The 20,632-nt window shown below is 33.9% G+C and overlaps 1 protein-coding gene across 2 annotated transcripts; it reads left to right on the top strand.

Annotated features, from left to right (window-relative positions):
- The first annotated feature begins 1,019 nt into the window (after positions 1-1,019).
- Positions 1,020-19,408, top strand: LOC143255417 (UDP-glucose 4-epimerase-like). Of its 2 annotated transcripts, XM_076511051.1 has the most exons (8): positions 1,020-1,176; positions 8,601-8,716; positions 9,903-10,016; positions 11,992-12,171; positions 13,547-13,727; positions 14,019-14,113; positions 18,394-18,586; positions 19,231-19,408. In XM_076511051.1, exons 1-8 carry the CDS (start codon positions 1,059-1,061, stop codon positions 19,278-19,280), a joined length of 1,047 nt encoding a protein of 348 aa, XP_076367166.1. In that variant the 5' UTR covers positions 1,020-1,058; the 3' UTR covers positions 19,281-19,408. The 2 variants fall into 2 exon arrangements, with proteins under 2 accessions (XP_076367166.1, XP_076367167.1); XM_076511052.1 differs by lacking the exon at positions 11,992-12,171.
- Positions 19,409-20,632: the final 1,224 nt, after the last annotated feature.

Below are 20,632 nucleotides of genomic sequence, written 5' to 3'. Positions count from 1 at the left end.
TAAGATTATGAGTTCTGTTCGTGACATCTTGTAATGTTGAACAAATTATATTAAATATAATAAGTACTAAACTTGTAACATAACTTATTTATCATATTTTTGTTAGAAATATGAAGTTTAACTTCCAATTTAAATGTTTTTTGTTTATTTTAAACATTTAAACTTCAGTATTTGATCACAGGTGGTAATATCTAAAACTAGGTGGGATTCTTTTTTTTTTCAGAGAGTTCTGGTGGGTGTATCAGGGAAACATGGATAATTAGATAATTTCTCAGTTCAAGATGTGTCTTAGATTCAAACAATGCTCTACTTATTGTGTCGAAATAGATATTATAATGTTATAAGACTAAATAACTAATGTTAATGGCGTTTCAGATAAAACATCTTATGTTGTAAACCACAATCTGTGATGTACGTGTTTGTTTGTTTGTTTTTGAATTTCCAGCAAAGCTACTCGAGGGCTATCTGCGCTAGCCGTCCCTAATTTTGCAGTGTAAGACTAGAGTGATGGCAGCTAGTCATCGCCACCCATCACCAAGTCTTGGGCTACTCTTTTACCAACGAATAGTGGGATTGCGTGTCACATTATAACGCCCCACGGATGAAAGGGCGAGCATGTTTGGTACGATAGGGATGCGAACCCACGACTTTCAGATTAGGAGTCGCACGCCTTAACCCACCTAGCCATGACGGGCCAATGTACATGATCGGCCCAGTAAGTGAACGGGATACAACTGTCAGTGAAAGACTATGGATTTTTTTTGTTACTGAACATAGATTTACTTTTATTATCACCCTTCATATAAATTAACGTCACATATTTCTAATCTGGAGGTATATATTTATATCTTTGCCTGAAATAACAGCCACCATATGTTAGGAGTTGTATATATATAGTATCAGTTCTATACTATAGTACATTCATAGCATGTTACTCCTTTTTAGTGTATATAATATATGTGTCTGCCATATGTTGAGTTGCGCGTCACTGTTTTGTTTTCTGGTACATACAAGAAATCATAAAAAGTTCGCGTGTCTGTTACTTGCAATATTACGAGATGACTACAGCACTCATAACAGGAGCTGCGGGCTACATTGGTAGTCACATCACAGTCGCACTGTTGGATGCTGGTTATAATGTTGTAGCCGTTGACAACTGCGTCAATGCTAGCTCAGGTAAGAAACATAACTTCCTTACAATAGTTTCTGCTAGTCGTCCATTTTTGTGTTCGAGCGCCTGTTATCTGTTTGGAGAAAATTCAATGTTTCAAAAAACTGCCGATTGTTGTAAAAGGCAAATAAAAATAACTTGAGTTCGACTTCGATAAAATGTTTGTACGGAAATAAACAGTTTACGTTTACGCTCTATTTCGAGCTGACGTCATAAACGTTTTAAAAATATATCAGATTTAGAAAATCTGTATCATTTTATTTTATATTTTATAAAATTTACACCGATTTGAACTGGAGTGAAAATTTATTTGTTCGTACCCAGTTATTTACTACAATTCAGTAATCCAGAGTGTGTTTTCAAATCCAAAAGAGCTATTTGCTTTTATCATCATAAGGGAAATCTTCTTACTGTTTATTCGAATTTCTACTTCGTAATTTAACATTAAGTAAAAAGGTTTGAATTTCGCGCAAAACTACACGAGAGTAATCTGCGCTATTCGTCCCTAATTTAATAGTGATAGACTAAAGGGAAGGCTGCTATACAACACCACCCACCGCCAACAGTTGGGCTACTCTTTTACCAACGAAGAGGGGGATTGGCTGTCACACTGCAGCCCCAAAGGCGAATGCATTTGTTGACGAGATTCGATCCAGCGACCCACAGATTGTACGTCAAGCATTCCAATTATTTGGTCTAATTATGACAAAACTTGGTGTACGCCCTTGATGAATAACATCAGAGAATGGTGTTCTGATCTTATCTCCTTATTCGCCCTACATATCTCTGTTCCTGATCCGCGCACTGAATTGGTACAGCAACTAGAATTGAATTATGGTTAAAGAAATCCAAAAATATTTACACAGGTTCCTCTTTAACTTTGTGAGGGATATTTAACACTAGCATTAACTTCAATTGTCGCTTGTCTCTCTATCTCATCAGTCGTAAGTATCACATTTTATTAGCTTTCTCAGTTTTGATTAGAGTAATAATAATAAGTACTATTTAGATGAATTCTTCCTTTATGTCTAAAGAAAAGCATTACTAAAAGTGAGCAAACCTTAAATCGTTTGTAATAAAGAATATCCACACAAACATAAAAACTGAACAAACTGCAAATCGACTCACACTCAAAACATAAATTACACAAATAGAGAACGAACGAATTATCTTGAACAAAATCCAAAATCCAACGAACATGATTAAAGTACTCACATATGATTTACAAGATATCCAGAACATGGTATCGTTAGGCAAATTAATCACAAGACATCCAAAATATGATATCGGAAGGTACCTTTAGTATTCACACGTGAATCACAAGATATCCACAGCATGATATCGAAAGGTTTCATTAGTATTCACACATATAACAAAATATTCAGAGTATGATATCATAAAGTGTCATTAATATTCACACATGAATCGCAGGATATTCCGAGTATGATATCAGAAGGTGTCATTAGTAACCAAACATGAATCACAAGAGATATTCAGAGTGTGATATCAAAAGGTATTCTGTAGTACCAGAGATTCAGAGTCGACAACACTATAACACCGGCCAACGTTTTGGACATGTAATATGTAACACATAAAACTTTCCCTTACCCACAACCTTAACCCGCAAGCATTACTACAGAGCAACAAGATGATCAACACATAGACCAGATATGTTATGAACAAAAAATCAACCTAATTACAAACGCAGCCAATGTACATTCTTTGAATTCGTCACGCGGTAAAGAAATCCACAAAATCAATAAGAATGTGTCACAGTATTCATAAAAATAGCCAAACACCACTTCGCACCATTACTACTTTGTATAATATAACTATTAGTAAATCAAATAATACAAACCCCGTCAAATAAAACTACATATGGCTAGAAAGTAAACTAATCATACCAATCATATGTTGCGTGAGTTATCGTGGAGACCACAACATTACATAAAATAACACGAAACACCTTTTCCTTATTAGTGTAAACAGCAATACATAACTAGCTATAAGAGTTGTCAAAAAAAAAGAAGTCAAAACAAGAATGTACATCACAAATCACATTATAACAATACGCACACATGAAACAAACACAACAAAGAAGTATTAAACCAGCACCTATACAGATGAAAACGTATTGTTAAAGTACAAAACCAGTTACATAATTAACCTACAAATACATAGTTCAAACCCACAAGGAGAAACCAAAAACAGCTAATAAACCAAAAAAACTAGAAGTCAAACAAAGGAAACCGACTAGCATTAGGAATATATGAAATATCAAGAACTACCAATATGATTTGAGAAAACAGTCCAATCATTGAAGCGATAAAGAACGCATTATTTGATCTCATTAATGAATACCAGAATCCTCAAAACTGTATCACTCTCTGAATTACAATAGCCAAAAATCACATGACACCTATCATTCCATACCTAGTGCAACAATTAGTGGATACGACTTTGGCCTAAAAAATTCATAGACCAATACGTTAATATCCAGAGTGTTCTCGCTTCCAAAACGCAGGAGATCGAAGAAACAGTTGCTCAAATATACCAATGTTTTAGTCTTAGCTAAAACCGCGTTAAATAAGAATTATTTATTTAACTTTACTTGTCATACTGAAACTAGATTAGACAGCTCACAAAGAAATCACCCAAATAGGAGTATTTCATTACTACATAAGTCAGTCCTATCTGTTACACAAATAATGGTGGAATCAATTAGTGAAAACAAATAAAATGTGATAATAGATATAAATTTACTAAATAAAATGTACAACAGCAGCAGTTTATTGTTCTACAACTAAAACAATAGATATCAATTTATTAAAGAAACTAAATCAGCACAAAAACTTAATAATAATAGATCACAAAGGTAAGCATAAGGACCTCAGATGTAAAAACAAATAGTTTAAATAGAATGAAATATTGGATTTTTTTAGAAAACAGTCAATGTGTGTGTTGTTAAATGACAACACCTTACTCATTGAAAGTATTCATATAGTTCAAACGATATCTTGGACTTCTGTATTAGGTCATCTCAAATCAGTAAAAAAGTGTTCTAACTTCTATGTTGGTCTTGACTTACCTATAACATGTCTTCCATATCGAACCCCATTATAAGAAGCCAATAAGAGAACCACAATTTGATTAGAATAAAAAAACAACAGTTGCACAGAATATGCAAGGTATTTAGATGAATGATTACCGAATTCAGCAATTAAAACTAATGAAGAAACATCAGATACTGAATATTATTGTTAAACATTTACAGCATTAAAAAAAGGAAACCCCAAACACTTCTTTTTCTGTTCTTGACGGGTGCTAGACTCCCCACTTGTCCCAAAGTCGATACCCAGACATACAGAATTATTTAACTAACAGTACGTCCCAGATACATACTAATCAAATCATTATCGCGTGTTTGATTTTGAATTTTGCGCAAAGCTACACGAGGGCTATCTGCGCTAGCCGTGTCTAATTTAGCGGTGTGAGACTACAGAGAAGGCAGCTAGTCATTACCACCCACCGCCAATTTTGTGCTTCTCTTTTACCAACGAATAGTGGGATTGGCCGAGTTTATAACGTCCCCACAGTTGAAAGGACTAGCATGTTTAATATGATAGGGGATTCGAACCCGTGACTCATAGACTGCAATTTGAGAGCCCTAAAAAACCTGACCATGCCTGGTCGCGTACAATTCTCTGACTGTTAGGTAGCCTAGCAAAGACATCTGGTTAAGAGTGCTCGTCTCGCAATCTGAGGGTCGCAGGTTCGAATCCCCGTCCCATCAAACATACTTGTCCTTTCAGCCATGTGATCGTTATAATGTGACACTTATTTCCATTATTTGTTGATAAGGAGTAGCCAAAGATTAGGAAGTGAGGCTTAGTGACTAGATTTCTTCATTTTAGTCTTTCACTGTTCAGTTAGGGATAGTTAGCACATAGTCTTCGTGTAGCTATGCACGAAATTAAAAAACAAAATAAAAGATATTTATTGCTCTCTGAAATAATTATTAGTAATAGGACTTCAACATTTCTGAATATCATATCAAACTTACCCTCTCTTGTCCCTAATGGTTTCAGAAATTTTCAGCAAAAAACAGATGATTTGATTGGTAAACTGAAACTATGGTTGACAGTTTTAATCAAAAGAAATGCACTATTGCCTGCTTTCTCGACATAGAGAAAGCATTCGATTGATTAAGATATAACTAGAACCACCTGGCCATGTCGGGCCTTAGATGGAGGAAGAAAGTTGTTTAAAAACTGACACTCCCAGGTCGCACACAATAACCAAACACCCATACAGATATAAGGCAGTGAATGTTTGTTCCAGTTACAAGAGTTTCCCGCCGGAACAGCGTTAAGTCTACGGATTTAGAACGCTAAAATCAGGGGTTCAATTCCTCTCGGTAGACACAGCAGATAGCTTGATGTAGTTTTGCTATAAGAAAATACACACATCCGGTCACAATAGAGTAAAAACATAATTCAGCATTGCTCCGAAAAAAAAATTAAAAACAAAGTCACGTGTAGATTATATGCTTTACTAACATTACCTTTACTCGATTTGTGGGCGAACTTGTTTATAATGGCACCACACTCCTTACCCTCCTGATGCGGAAAGGCAGCCTCCTTGAAACACCTTCAATACTTTATGTTGATGAAACATGCAACAAGAACAAACACATATAGCATATTTCAAGATTAAAAAAATCAATCAAAACACAACGTAACGTCACTTCAGAGTCAGTGGAAATGGCATCTTCCATAAAGAAACCTTAATGTTAGTCTTGTATAGGTAGCCAAGCTTCGATTAAATACCGAATAAAATTCCTTATTCCGAGTAGCCAAAAAGGAATTAACAAACATTAAAAATTAATATGTCTACTAACACAAATAATTTACCGAAACTAACAAGGATACATAGTACAGAACATATAAGAACAAGATGGCTGATACTGGAACTAACAAGGATACATAGTGAAGAACATAGAAGCACGAGGCGGTTAATGCTAGAAATAACAAGCATACACAAGATGGCTGATACTAGAACTAACAACGATGCATAGTGAAGAACATATAAGCACGAGATGACTTATTCTAGAACTAACAAGGATACATAATGAAAAATATAGAAGCATGAGATGGCTGATGCTATAAATAACAAGCATACACAGCGAGTAACAGAGATGCACGAGATGACTCAAGTTAGAACTAATAAAGATACACAGTGAGAAACATAAAGCACGATATAGCTGATGCTAGAACTAAGAAGGATACATAGAGTAATGATATGGCTAAAGCTAGAACTAAGAAGGATACCTGGGAAGAACATAGAAGTACGCGATGATGAAGCTAGAACTAACAAGGATACATGTAAATAACATAGAAGCACGAGATTGCTGATGCTAGAACTAACAAGGATACATGTAAAAAACATAGAAACACGAGAATGCTGATGCTATAACAACAAGGATACACAGTTAGGAACAAAGAAGTATGAGATGGCTGAAGCAAGAACTAAGAAGGATACATGTGATAAAAATAGAGGCACGAGATAACTGAAGCTAGAACTAACAAAGATACATGTGAAGAACACAGAAGCACGAGATTGCTGATACTAGAACTAACAAGGATACACAGTGAGGAATAAAGAAGCACGAGATGGCTGTAGTTAGCACTAACAAGGATACATAGTGAAGAACATAGGAGCATAAGATGGCTGATGCTATAATGCAAACAACCAATGTGGAAAAAATAAACGCAAGTAATAAATAAACAGCCTAAACCAACAAATTCTGAAATAGATAACAGCAACACCGAGGACATTGTAACACAATCACCGACGCGAGAAACTATCAAGACTCACGTGGACATTGATGGTTTCACACTTCTAACATCTAAAAAACAAATAAAACTATCTGCAAAGTACTAACACACAGTCACAAGAAACAAAAACATACTAACCATGCAAACACTCTATTATCATAGCAGGTATCCCTGGCATATGTCAAGAACTACATCTGATAGTTTAAAAAAAGCGCAGAAAACAAAACACCAAAACTGATGCTATAAAACCTATAGCTAAGGAAGGAGTTCTAACCAAAGAAACAGACGACTGAATTAAACAGCTTTCTTAAAGAATATCCTCGAGACATCTTTCATCAAGGACATATTATAGTACCTTTATACGACTCCAAAACTAACGCAAAAGTATTTGAATATTTGTTATTAAGTATATGCACTACAACAAAGAAATATATCAGGCCCACAATAAACTTTCACAAAACAACATTCCACAGTTGAAAGTGCAACGTGTGGTATCAAAAAGGGCACGAAAACAAGCCATCGTGATTAAATACACGAAACACAGGATATATAGTCTCTAATATCTAAGGCATAGGATTTTCAGTGTTTAATAACCAAGAAATACAGGATATCTACAGTCTAATATCTAAAAAACACAGGATATCCACAGGCTAATATCTAAGAAAAACAGGGTATTCAGTGTCTAATATCTAATAAATACAGGATATCCAGTGTCTATTATCTACGAAACAAAGAAAATTTCCACAGCCTAATATGTAAGAAATACAATATATTCAGTGCTAATATCTAAAAACACGGGATATCCGGGTTAAGAAGTAACAACTTTTACTTTGATAAACATGGCCCTGGAGATAGAAGTAACAAATTTTACTTTGATAAACATAGCCCTGGAGAAAAAAGTAACAAATTTTACATAGATAACCATGGCCCTCAAGAGAGAACTAACACGTTTTACATTGATAAACATGGCCCTTAAGAAGAAAGTAACACGTTTTACATTGATAAACATGGCCCTGAAAAGGAAAGTAACAAGTTTTACATTGATGGATATAGCCCTGAAGAGGGAAATAACAAGTTTTTTCGTTGATGGACATGGCCCTGAAGAAGAACGTAACAAGTTTTACATTAATGTACTTGGCCCTGAAGAGGGAAGTAACAAGTTTTACATTGATAAACATTGCCTTAGAAAGGGAAGTAACAAGTTTTACATTGATAAATATGGCCCTGAAGAAGAAAGTAACAAGTTTCACATTGATGGACTTGGCCCTGAAGAAGAAAGTAGCAAGTTTTACATTGATGGACATAGCCCTGAAGAGGGAAATAACAAGTGTTATATTGATGGACTTGGCCCTGAAGAGGGAAGTTACAAGTTTTCATTAACGGACATGGATCTGAAGAGGAAGTAACAAGCTTTAGATTGTCATGTTTAAATAAATTATTGGGTTGTATAACTTGCTATCAAGGTTTAATGCTGAAAATTTTGATGAAAATCCCTGAAATTTTGTTCTTTGGTAAAAAATTATATGAGAAGTGTTAAGAAATTAATATGGTTAGAAATGTTTAAGTACGCTAATGATTATTTACTTTTTTAGGAAATGGAACGACACCGCCAGTCATTCGAAGAATTCAAGAAATAACAGACAAGACAGTTATCTTTTATAAAACCGATGTTGTCGATAAGGGCAGTTTAAGAGAAATATTCAGCAAGGTATATTTCAACTTTTGATTTTTCTGGATAAAAAAGATACAATGTGCCAGAGTTTTCGAGGAATAATATACAGATAATTATAGTGAAGCTAAACAATATTATGCACATAATCTCATTCTGTAAATCAAATTTTATTTTATTAAGTACAGTGTAACTATTTTTAGATTTTTTTTCACATTCCAGTAGTTTGTTATGTTTAACATCAACTAATCAGACTCATATTTAAAATGTAAGTTAATGCATCTACATCATTTAACATCTCTACAAATAGAAATATTTCTCATTGGAAGTAAATATGAAATAACATACTTCAATGCCGTTCGGTAATAATGGCTTTTAACATTAATTACGACATTATAAAAGCTCATTTAATATATCATGTTATTGAATCTTGAGAAATGATATCTTAGAAAATAATAAATTATTGTTTCAAAACTACATGGTAAACTGTTCTAATGTTATCACTTCCATATGGTAATATAGTTTCAAAAAAGCATGGTAAACTGTGGTAAATTTATTATTTCTATGCGATAATATAGTTTCAGAACTATAACACTGTTATAGTGTTATTACTCCTATGTTGTAATACAGTTTGAAAAACATGGTAAGCTATTCTAATATTATTATTTCTTTGTGGAAATATTGTTTCAAAACTACATGGTAAACTGTTCTAATGCTATTATTTATTTGTAGTAATATAGTTGCAGAACAACATGGTAAACTGTTCTAATGTTATTACTTTTGTACTTCACTAGCCCAATTATAAAATAGCTCAATATATTTTGATTTCGTGTTTCATGTTTTGGTTTATAGATGCCGTTGTGATTTATAATGAAAATATGGATTTACACAGCTGTTTAAATATATTAAGATTAGTTTTTGACTAATTTTTGAGCTAGTTGCTGAGTAAATACGTCAAAGTTCTAAAATTATTTCTTTCAAAGTTACACTACATAGGTTTAGATCCGTATTTTATTTTAAATGAAATAAGCATCATGCACAAACATGATTTACAATATCAGTTGAACTGTTATAATTTCTCCGTTATGCAATTAGATGTTATTTCATCGTAAATTCTATAAGACTTTAAATTCTCTTGAGCAAATACTGAGAGCAGCTGTTAAGTAACATTTTATACAAAATTTCTTAATCATTATAAACATCAAATTCTACATTTTGTTCTCAGCATAAACCTGATTATGTAATCCACGTGGCTGCCCTTAAAAAAATGGGTGAATCAGTTGATATCCCCTTGGAGTACTATTGTAACAATATTGGATCGTTGTTGACCCTGTTGGAGGTAAGGAAAGGTTTATAAATATCACCTAGTAACTTTACATTGGTTTAGTTTCATTGTTTTTGTCAGTGTTTGTATTATTTCAAAAAGTGTATTAGTCCAGATTTTCTGGACAAAATTTGTACACATAGCAAGCTGTTTTTGTTATGTCAGAGTATAAAATTCTTAAGTTTATCATATTTCGTAACACACTTCTAGCAACGTGAAAGCTATGAAAGAATTAAGAAACCGAATAACCTTTCAGTAAGAACCTAGCTTTATCTAGCATAAGTTATCTTACATACGTTTACATCGTTGGTATATTGAAGTCATAATTCTGTTGTTTAATAACATAAATCAAATTCCTTGAGCAATCTGAAAATCGAAAACGGCTAATGAATTCGAAGTTCTTTATGTAATATTCTCGTATTAACCTTATTATCCTTCTGTTTTCGTTTCGAAGCTGTTATGATATACAAGCGAATGCAGCGATTGGAGAGGTCAGACAAACAACCTTCCAACGTATTTATATCACACCAGATTACTGTGTACACACACATATTTACTTAAGATTTCGCTTTGCTTAGATCAAAGGTACTTTCCCTACTAGCTGTTACAGTAAAAAAACCTTATTTAGTTGAAGCATTTTGAATTTAATAGTGTAGTGTTTCATGGTAAATACAGCAGTTTCAGCATCATAGCCAGTAACTAGGTAATTAGACCTAAACTGAATGAAATATTTACAGTTTCTGTCCATTATTAAGTTAGCGTAAGAAAATAGAGGAATCAAAGGTGTGCTATTTTCTCAAAAATGAAATCAGGCAAATGTAATCAGTTTCTTACAGGCAAATGTAATCATTAAAATAAGTTTAAAGTTGTGGATTATATTATGTGATATGCAAAACAGCAAATAATTCTCATTTCAATATAAAACGGCACAGTTGAATGGTAGATTATGTGAGAAACTCTTAAATATATTTCACTCATATATTTTTCGCATACTAAGTTATTCATATAACTTCCAAGATTTATCATTTTCATGGTGGTGGATAAATCAAACTCGGCTTTTTACAAATTCTTCACCTTATTTTTATGGCACAATTCGTAAAGTAATGGATGACTTATCAGTAAAATTGTGCAACATCTACAGTCCTATTTTTTTATTACCTAGAACAATATATACCAATTCTCACCCACTTGTAGTTGGATCGAAATAACGCTACGGTTAAATTTGTAATCAGGTTTAAACAACTCAACATATATTTGTGCAGCGGCTGATAACTGTTAATTTAACTGAGTTATGACATGTTTTAATTCAGTATGAATTAAGTAAGTTCACGTGTCTCAATTCCTACAACAATTTGCTTTTAATAAGCCTAAAGCTTACAATGCAACCATAATTCAATATGAAGCACGCGTGAATCTAATCTTCAAAACGCGTTTAAAGCCACTTTTCAGCGAGTGTAACTTGAGTATGTATGTGTACAATTTATTAATATTTACCGTACTTTAAGAGAAAACGTTCTGACATATAATAGTAAACAATGAAATGTTTATTATTATATAAGGCGAAGAAAAAATAAAATATAATTTTACTGTAAACATGTGGATATAAATAACATTAAACGTTTTAGTCGCAGTTTGTTTATTTTAATGGAGTGAAAGCCATATAGTCTTATACAGATTTAACAAAAAACAAACGCAGAAACTGTCATCTGTGTGAGGTTTTTTCGTTGTTATTGTCACTTTTCTGTTAAGTAGTTACTAAAATCAGGGGTTTGACTCACTTCGGTGGACTCGGCAGATAGCCCAATGTGGCTTTGCTATAAGAAAAAACACACACACATTAAGTAAAGATAAAGTTACACTTATCAATTTTTTATACGACCTAAATCTTAAATACATCAGTATAAGGCATTTAATACCTGAACTTTAAGTAAAAATATATTTCTTTTAGTCATACTGACCATTACATAATAATTTATAATTTATCATTTAGGTTATGAATGAGTTTAATGTTACGAAGATCGTATATTCAAGCTCATCGCTCGTGTATGGGAACATTGCGTATATTCCAATCGACGAGCGACATCCAGTGGGAAAGTCGTGCACTAATCCATATGCGAAGACAAAGTATTTTTGCGAAGAAATTTTGAAAGACATGTGTGTAGGAAATAAAGTATGTGTAAATAATTTTCAGACATCTAAGACGTGTTGATTCATGCCATGTGAAAATACTCTATAATTATTTAACAGTTGTATTTTTAAATTGTTTATTGTATTTATAGTTACAACCTTTTATCAAGTTTTATAGCAAGTGTATATTCTAATTATGATAGAACTTAAAAATTAGATTGATAACCTAACTGTTTTATAAGATAATAACTAAAGCCCTAGGGAAGGTCAATAATTTCAGGTAAAAATATTTTCTTCTTATACATGAAGTTAAGAAAAATATTGGGATATATATAAAAGCTGATAATATCAGCCTTGAAATGATCCTGTATTAATTCACACTGTGATTGATTTTTAAGAAAATGAATTAAGAAAATTATTGGAATATATATAAAAGCTGATAGTATCAGCCTTGAAATGATCCTGTATTAATTCACACTGTGATTGATTTTTGTTTATTTATCTGCGAACTCATTCCACAATTTTGAAGATAACACAACAAAACTTGGTTAAGGCCATCGACTCGTAATCTGAGGATCGCGGATTCAAATTCCCGTCACACCAAACATGCTCGCCCTTTTAGCCATGGTAGCATCATAATGTGACGATCAATTCCACTATTCGTTGGTAAAAGAGTAGCCCGAGAGTTGACGGTGGGTGGTGATGACTAGTTGCCTTCCCTCTAGTCTTAAACTGCTAAATTATGGATAGCTAGCGCAGATAGCTCTCGAGTAGCTTTGTGCGGAATTCGAAACACACCAAACCAAAACTTGGCAGGCGGATTCGGGGATGTACAAAGGATGTCCTTTTCTATATGATATACCAATGTGCTCGAAAGGTCAACCGGGCATGATATAAGTATAGGCGTAGGTTTTAAGAATCGCTAAACCCGTATCTGGCATCGAATTTTGTAGTCCTGGAATCCTATGTTTGAAACTGTATTCACCCTTCCTCATAAACGTGGAGAGGACCAAACACAGCCAACATGGTCTGATACGACAGACCGATTTCCAAACAGAATTTCTTTTCGGTACAAACATCCATTGGGGTGTCAATAGAAGTAACTGAAGGTAATATAAGAGTTTGATCAGTACATCAAATGGGCTTTTTTGAGCCCCACAGCAGAATGTGAGTGTAAGTAGTTAATTGTAAAAGTATAAATTTTTAGCAAGGCACAAAATTAATCTTAATACAACTCACCTGTTCTTTTTACTTAATATCAAATGAATATTTGTACATCAGGGTTTACTTACAATGCGCGATTATTATAACCCTAGCCACTTTAATACATTATAATTTACATGTATTGCGTGCCATTTCGTGTTGCTATGCTATGAAAACTATCTTTACAAAATAATTTCTTTGTACCCTGTTTGCAGAATCTAACAGCAGTGGCCCTCCGGTATTTCTCGCCTGTTGGAGCTCATGAAACTGGTCAAATAGGCGAGGATCCTGTGGGTCCTCCAAGCCAGTTGGTGGCTTTTATTTGTCAGGTAGCTGTTGGTCGACGACCACAATTGAACATTTTTGGTGATGATTTCAACACCGCAGATGGAACAGGTATTTCTGTTGGTAGTTAGCAGCCATTATTAATTTTAAATAGCCTAAACACGATCATGTATAGGCATTACACGTCAAAATAAGTGTAGTAACATCTCCATGATAGTTATTAAAAATAATATTAACTTTTTCTCTTAAAATATATGTTTTTTTTAATAACAATGATGTTAAAAAATGTTACGCTATTTTAAAATTTATGGATTCCACGTTTTCAAGTTTTAAACTGTAAAACCATGTGGTACCCGCAAATTTATTCACTCAGTAGAAAATAATTCTTTTAAAATATTTTAGTTGAGAGAGACTACGTTCATGTGATGGACCTGGCTCTGGGGAACGTAGCTGTTCTACGAAAAATGCACGAAACTTCGAGTTATAAAGGATTTATGGTAAAATATACATATTATATCTCAAAACTTCTTCACTGAAACACATTAGCTAATATATCCCATTTTTAAAAACATTTGTATCATGTTTTCAAATATCCTTAGAGTTATAGGTTTATTCATTTTTCTTAATTTACCAATATATTTAAAATTTAATTTTTACAAGTTATTGTTACTATCATGAAAAATGCTTTTGATCAACTTTTTTTTGAGGCCTAAACTCATGGAGCATAATAACGCTTTCAAATTCAAGATATGTCAAAATATTTTTATTAATTATCACACTGTATTAATAGATGCAAATATCACATAGTCTAATTTCAAGAGCTGCATACTTTGATTTGAAATTACTTCATAGTTTGTCTTGTAAAAACAAAGTAATTGTCTTCAAGAATTTCCCTGCGAAAACCACATAATTTGCTTTATAAACATTAGGTACTTCGCCCCCCGCTAGTACAGCGGTAAGTCTACGGATTTACAACGCTAAAATCAGGGAGTTCAATTCCCCTCGGTGGGCTCAGCAAATAGTCCCGTGTGACTTTGCTATAAGAAACACACACCAGATACTTTATCTTGCTGGAACTACATAGTTTGTCTTCCAAAAACTATGTATTACTTAGACAGTTGGTAATTTATTTCTTAGGCTAAAAAAGTGGTAAAATTCAGAAGAAAAGATTTATGCTTTTAGTGTTGTATTCTATTAATAAAGTAACAACGTTCTAGCAGTAAAACTGTAATTTTTTCTCTTTATTTATGATGATGCAATGAATTGTATTGTTTATGATTCATGCATATCCAATCACCTTGCTCCTGACAGTCCCGCAGCCTGTGAAAATATATGTTAAAAACATTTGGTTCATTTCAAATACGTCGATTTGCAAGTGGAAATATTGCCTAATGTTAACTTACTCTGGAAGGGGAGCATTACAGTATATTATTGCTCAAAGTTCTCTTATCAGGGAAGAAAAAAAAAGCTGCTTGCTGTTACTTGCACACTAACTTAACACTGACAATAAGCAAAGAACACAACGATCCGTTGTAGCTGAAGTAGAAATCCTCTTGGAAGTGTAAAAAATAAAAAGACAATGCATGAAACGACACAAAAGTAAACAAAACAAAGAAATAGAAGAACAGCTACCGAAAGATGCGTGAGATGTGCCAGACATGCAACAGATGGAAACACGTCGGAGTGAAGCTCGTGTCTACTTAAATGCCTCAAAAAGTTTGACAAGTTTATTGTCGGGTTACCACTGACATAATGATTTTTCCACGAAATTGATGTGAGTTGCACGTTGCAGCTATACTAACTCAAAAAAATACGAAGTGTTGACGTCATTGTGCCACCATGAAATATGATTTTGTACAGGCTAGGTGCTAATAAATCACTGCAAAACAATATTTTTGAAAAGTTTTTGCTGATTGTGACAAATACCCGGTGGGTATGCACAAATATAGTTTTGGTTTTGCTTCATCGCTTAGGAACTCTGAGAAATAGACAGTTAACTGTTTACCGGCAATAACGTATTTAATTGCGTTTATGTTTCTAATACGCTATTAAGTTCAACATAATTAAAAGTGTTTTGCTCCTGATTTTCGTTTGTATTCAATGTCCGGTGCATCACGTTGCAGTGTCCAACAGTAGTCAGCAAGCATTGACGAATTCCAGTTGCCCTGATATCGTTTTTCCATTGTAACGATGTCCTGGTGAAACCTTTCACCGTGTTCGTCACTGACAACACCGAGATTTACCAGGAAGAAGTCAAAGTGTGAGTGGAGGAAATGAGTCTTGAGTGACGTGTTGCACTTCATTGTTTTGTATGCTTTGAGAAGTTTGTCTACCAGCTGAATGTAATGTGGGACTCTGTAATTGCCAAGAAAATGGTCAACAACGTCTGTGAAGGCTTCCCAGGCAATCTTTTCCGGCCCAACTAACAGATCTTTGAACTGCTTGTCACTTATAACATGTCTGATCTGAGGGCCAACAAAAATGCCCTCTTTGATCTCAGTTATTCTTGGGAAAATATGTCTTAAATATCAAAAACCTTCGCCTCCTTTGTTCATTGCTTTCACGAAATTCTTCATAAGTCCCAATTTTATATGAAGAGGAGGCAAAAAATCTTTGCCGGGTCGACAAGCGGTTCATGCACCACATTTTTCTGTCCTGGAACTAACTTTTCACGGGTGGCCAGCTCTATCTAGAATGATGTGACTCTTTGGCACGACTGTCCCATTCACAGATGAAACAACAGTACTTTGTATAGCCGAGCTGCAGTCCCAGTAACAGAGCAACGACTTTCAGATCTCCACATATATTCCAGTTGTACTTGCTGTACTGGATGTGCTTCAGCAACATTTCCATGTTCTCGTAGGTTTCTTTCATGTGTGCTGCATAGCCAACAGGTATTGAAGGGTGAACGTTGTCATTATGTAACAGAACAGCTTTGAGGCTTAACATTGATGAATCAATAAAGAGACGCTACTCTTGCGGATCATGGTCACAACTCAAAGCAGAGAACAATCCTTCGATGTCAACACAGAAACAGAGACAGTCAACTTGTGCAAAGAATTTGGTTATATCATTTTGACGGCTTCGACAAACAGAAATTTTCGTACCTGGTGACAGCAAACATAATTCCTGCAGTCTCGAAACCAGCAATTCGGCTTTTGGTTTTGACAGACCCAAATCTCTGAACAGATCATTTAATTCTAACTGTGTTATGATACGTGGATCGCCTGAAAAGCACGGTTCAAAATCCGAATCAATGTCACTGCCAGTTCCCTGCATTGCAGTTTCTTCATCTGGTTCGTCTAAGGTCCATTCCTCTGGTGGTTTCGGAATTAGAAGACTGTCGTCATGTGGCACGGGTCTCATTGCTGTAGGAAGAATAGGGTATTCAATTGACTTCTTGTTTTTGGCAGAGAAACCAGACTCATTAGTCAAACAGAAGTAATAATCTGTCACATGGTCTTTTGTTCTCGCCATATCATCGGGACAACAAACGGTATTGTCTTTCGAGTGCTTCTGAGCCAAGCTCTCACACAGACAGCACATGTCGCACAACAAATGTGAGGCGCCCATTCCTGGTCTTGATCACCAATTTTACAGCCGAAGTACAGATGATATGCTTTCTTCACAAGAGCAGTCATTGAGCGTCTCTGATGAACAAGCGTATACTCGCCTCAAATATAGCAGAATGTATTGCGGCTGTTACGACATTGATGAGACATATTGACCGTCATCAATCGTCCTGTAAAACGTCTATAATATCTAACTTACTTGTTACAGTGCTACTGAGGCAATGCTATATTCTGAAACAATACGTATACACTATAAGGTCTATATTAATCTGATGAGCAGCATCTGTATATGCAAGTTACTTTTATAGCCTGCTGAGACAGTGTGAAGCTGGCTTCGGGCTGCATACTTCCACAGAACAGCTTCCAACCTGGCCCGATTTCATGTCTGGACATGCCCAGACTACACAAAACATTGTTCATAAGTCTCTTACAGAAACGAAAATGTTTGGACACAAATATAAGAAAAAACATGACAAAACTGAAGATTTCGATGAAACGGTACGTGATGCGCAAATCTGGATGTGATTTTCGTGATCACCAGCCAAAAATCTATAAAGAACACCCAACAGTGTTCAAGAAGCAAAAACTCTGTTGTGCAATGTAACTTATGACTCCATGAAGAAAAGGCATTCAACCACATGCCAAGTCAACATCGCAGTTCATCCCAAAATTCTATACATTCGCAGACCTCTCCCATGGATCTTGGACTTCCAATGAGCCATCTGAAATCATCAGCTATTCGTGGCTGATGCGCTTTGGAAAGCACATAAAGAGGACAGGATACTGAGGTATACTGTACAAATGCTTCATTTAGTGGTTAGGGGTCATTACATAGAACACCAATGATAGAATAAGAAGACACTGTGGTTTTAAAAAGAAACTTATTAGTGAAAGCAAAACATAATGTATATTTATATGTCAACAACATTTCATTTGCCTTGTCCAGAGCCTACAAGACCTTTCGTTTAATCCCAGAGCTCATCAAGCCGGCTGAGGTACAACAGATATTATAGTAGTTTAGGCGCTAATTGTATAACCAGTTTCGTGAACAAACACTTTTATGGTATGAACTAGATTACGAAAGTCAATTAGAATTAATTAAGGAAAGAATAATCATGTACTGATATTCGTATCATTACCATAAATCGTAAACATACAAACCAAACTATATTATTTAGGAATATTAATTCACTTTCTTGTTGAAGGCTTATAACCTTGGAGTTGGGAAGAGTTATTCTGTTCTTCAAATGATAAACACTTTCGAAAAGGTTTCCGGAAAAAGGATTCCTTTTGCCATCTGTAAAAATCGAGGAATTGATGTCCCCCGGCTATGTTCAGACATATATTTGGCTAGAAAAGAGCTTCAGTGGGAGCCTCGTCGAACATTAGATGGCATGTGTAAGTACAGAAATCTTACTGTTGAGCATATAATAAGTAATATATGCAACTCATTATGTTAAAATATACCTTAATTTTCAAAACACCTGCCATTTATTAATAATTATAAGACAATTATGAGAAAAAAAAACTTCTTGTTCGCATTTACACTAGGGCAAACTTATCTGAAGTTTATGAATACAATTCTTTTGAATTTGATAAGTTTATTTGCTGTAATACACTTATATAAAACAAACAGTTCCAAAATACGTTGTGTAAGATAAATTTAAATATTTCAACCATCAATAATAACAAATATATATTTATTTATATTTTCAATAAATTGGAAAAAGCTATTTCATACTGTTATGCCCCTCAGTGATAAATCTAAAGAGTTATTACGCTAAAAACCGACAGTCCAGTTTGTAGCTTTATGATAAGCTACAAGACATGATTTCAGTAAGCTATTTTAAATATTTTATTATTTACACAACGTCTAAAAATGGAGGCGAAGAAAAAACTTGTCTTCTACAAAAAGAAAAAAGTTAAACATTCGCAATTTATAATAATATATGTTAAAGAAATAAATTAGACTTTTTTTACATAAGAACACAAAGTATCTTGCTAAAGAGTCCATATTTCAATACGTTTTCTTTACATTTTAGGTAGAGACACCTGGCGGTGGTTTTCTAACAATCCTCAAGGCTATTCATGAGATATAGCCTACTTTTCGATTGATGTGGAAGTCCATTCCCATTTAACAAATTTCTTAAATTGCTTATAATAACTTGAATATTAAGTGTATTTAATTTTGCATTGTGTGAATTAAATATTTCAAGCCAACGTTTCGTTTCGTACTTTATTTAACTGTATTTTAACTTCAGTTCATTACTAGCCTAATAATAGATTCAACAACGTATCTTCTGTCAACTCGCCATCCTCGGGTTGCGAGTCGAGTGCCTTAACCACCTGGTCACGTTATAGTTGGATAATGAATATGTAGAGATTTTTTTTCTAATTTATGTTTATAAGATAAATATACAAAAATATAAACAGAATGAAATTTTCTGTTTTTATGATTAATGTTTATCTTGTGATAAAGTTTTTCAGAGGAAAAAGAATGTTTTTAAATGTTTGTATTTTTTAATTAGATTATAAAAAATAATTATTTTCTTAATTCTATTATTAAATGTTTCTTTTGATCTAAAATGTATTCACATTTTGTAGATAATTTAAAATATTAATGTTTCGCTAATTTTTGCGTACTTTAGCCCGACTACAGCATGGGGGTCAGGGGGTCATTTGAATAATGAATGTATAGATTTTTTTTAAGATTACACTAGTCATTTTCATTTCGTGTTGGGAAATCTGCCTTGTGGACCTCTATATATATGTGTGTGTGTGCTTGTGTGTTTTTGATATTTAGGTTAAGTTTTGTGATTTGTATAAAAATATATGTAATTATTTTGTTGTGTAAGAGCTTTTGCTTTTACAAAAATCTTTATGTCTTTAGTTCCTGTTAATTATGGTTTAGATTTTTCAATTTAATTAATTGCAGCTGTTATTTTAAAGTGATATTTTCATGGTAAAACAGTGTCATTTTAAGTGCTGTTATTTAGTTCGTGCTAATTCGTGTGTTTAACTGTTAATACTTGCATGCCATTAAAGACTTTTTATGTCAGTTTTCGATGGTGAAAGATATTTTCCATTTTACTGTAGTTTAGGGTTCTTGTTTTATAGTGTTTCGATTTGTGCTATTGTATTTATGCATAGCTGTTTCTGTTGAAGGGAATTTTGATTTTGTTTTTCCAAATCATACATAGGAGAGTTAAAGAGCTTTATTATTCCTTGCTTTTTTATTTTTATAAAATGGTTTTCATCTTTCCATTTCTTAGTGTTATGGGCAAACGATTTTATTTGAATGTGATGAGTTCTACCATTTCTGGAGTAATGTCACTTAAAATGCTATGTGGTTCCTACTATCTCATTGAAGGTTAACATGTAATTTGTTTAGAAACTGGGAGTGATATACAGTTGGCCCCTGAAGAAGAAAGGTCCACCTTTCGA

This window comes from Tachypleus tridentatus, chromosome 7, assembly GCF_004210375.1.
Source record: "Tachypleus tridentatus isolate NWPU-2018 chromosome 7, ASM421037v1, whole genome shotgun sequence".
Classification (NCBI taxonomy): Eukaryota; Metazoa; Arthropoda; class Merostomata; order Xiphosura; family Limulidae; genus Tachypleus; species Tachypleus tridentatus.
Note: the sequence above shows the minus strand (reverse complement) of the source record. Positions and strands in the feature narration are given on the sequence as shown.

Bases quoted from the DNA above. Each gene is read 5' to 3' on its own strand.
- LOC143255417 (XM_076511051.1), top strand. From the start codon at position 1,059: ATGACTACAGCACTCATAACAGGAGCTGCGGGCTACATTGGTAGTCAC. The intron at 10,017-11,991 runs GTAAGGAAAGGT...TTTATCATTTAG, and splicing joins CGTTGTTGACCCTGTTGGAG to GTTATGAATGAGTTTAATGT. The intron at 12,172-13,546 runs GTATGTGTAAAT...CCCTGTTTGCAG, and splicing joins ACATGTGTGTAGGAAATAAA to AATCTAACAGCAGTGGCCCT.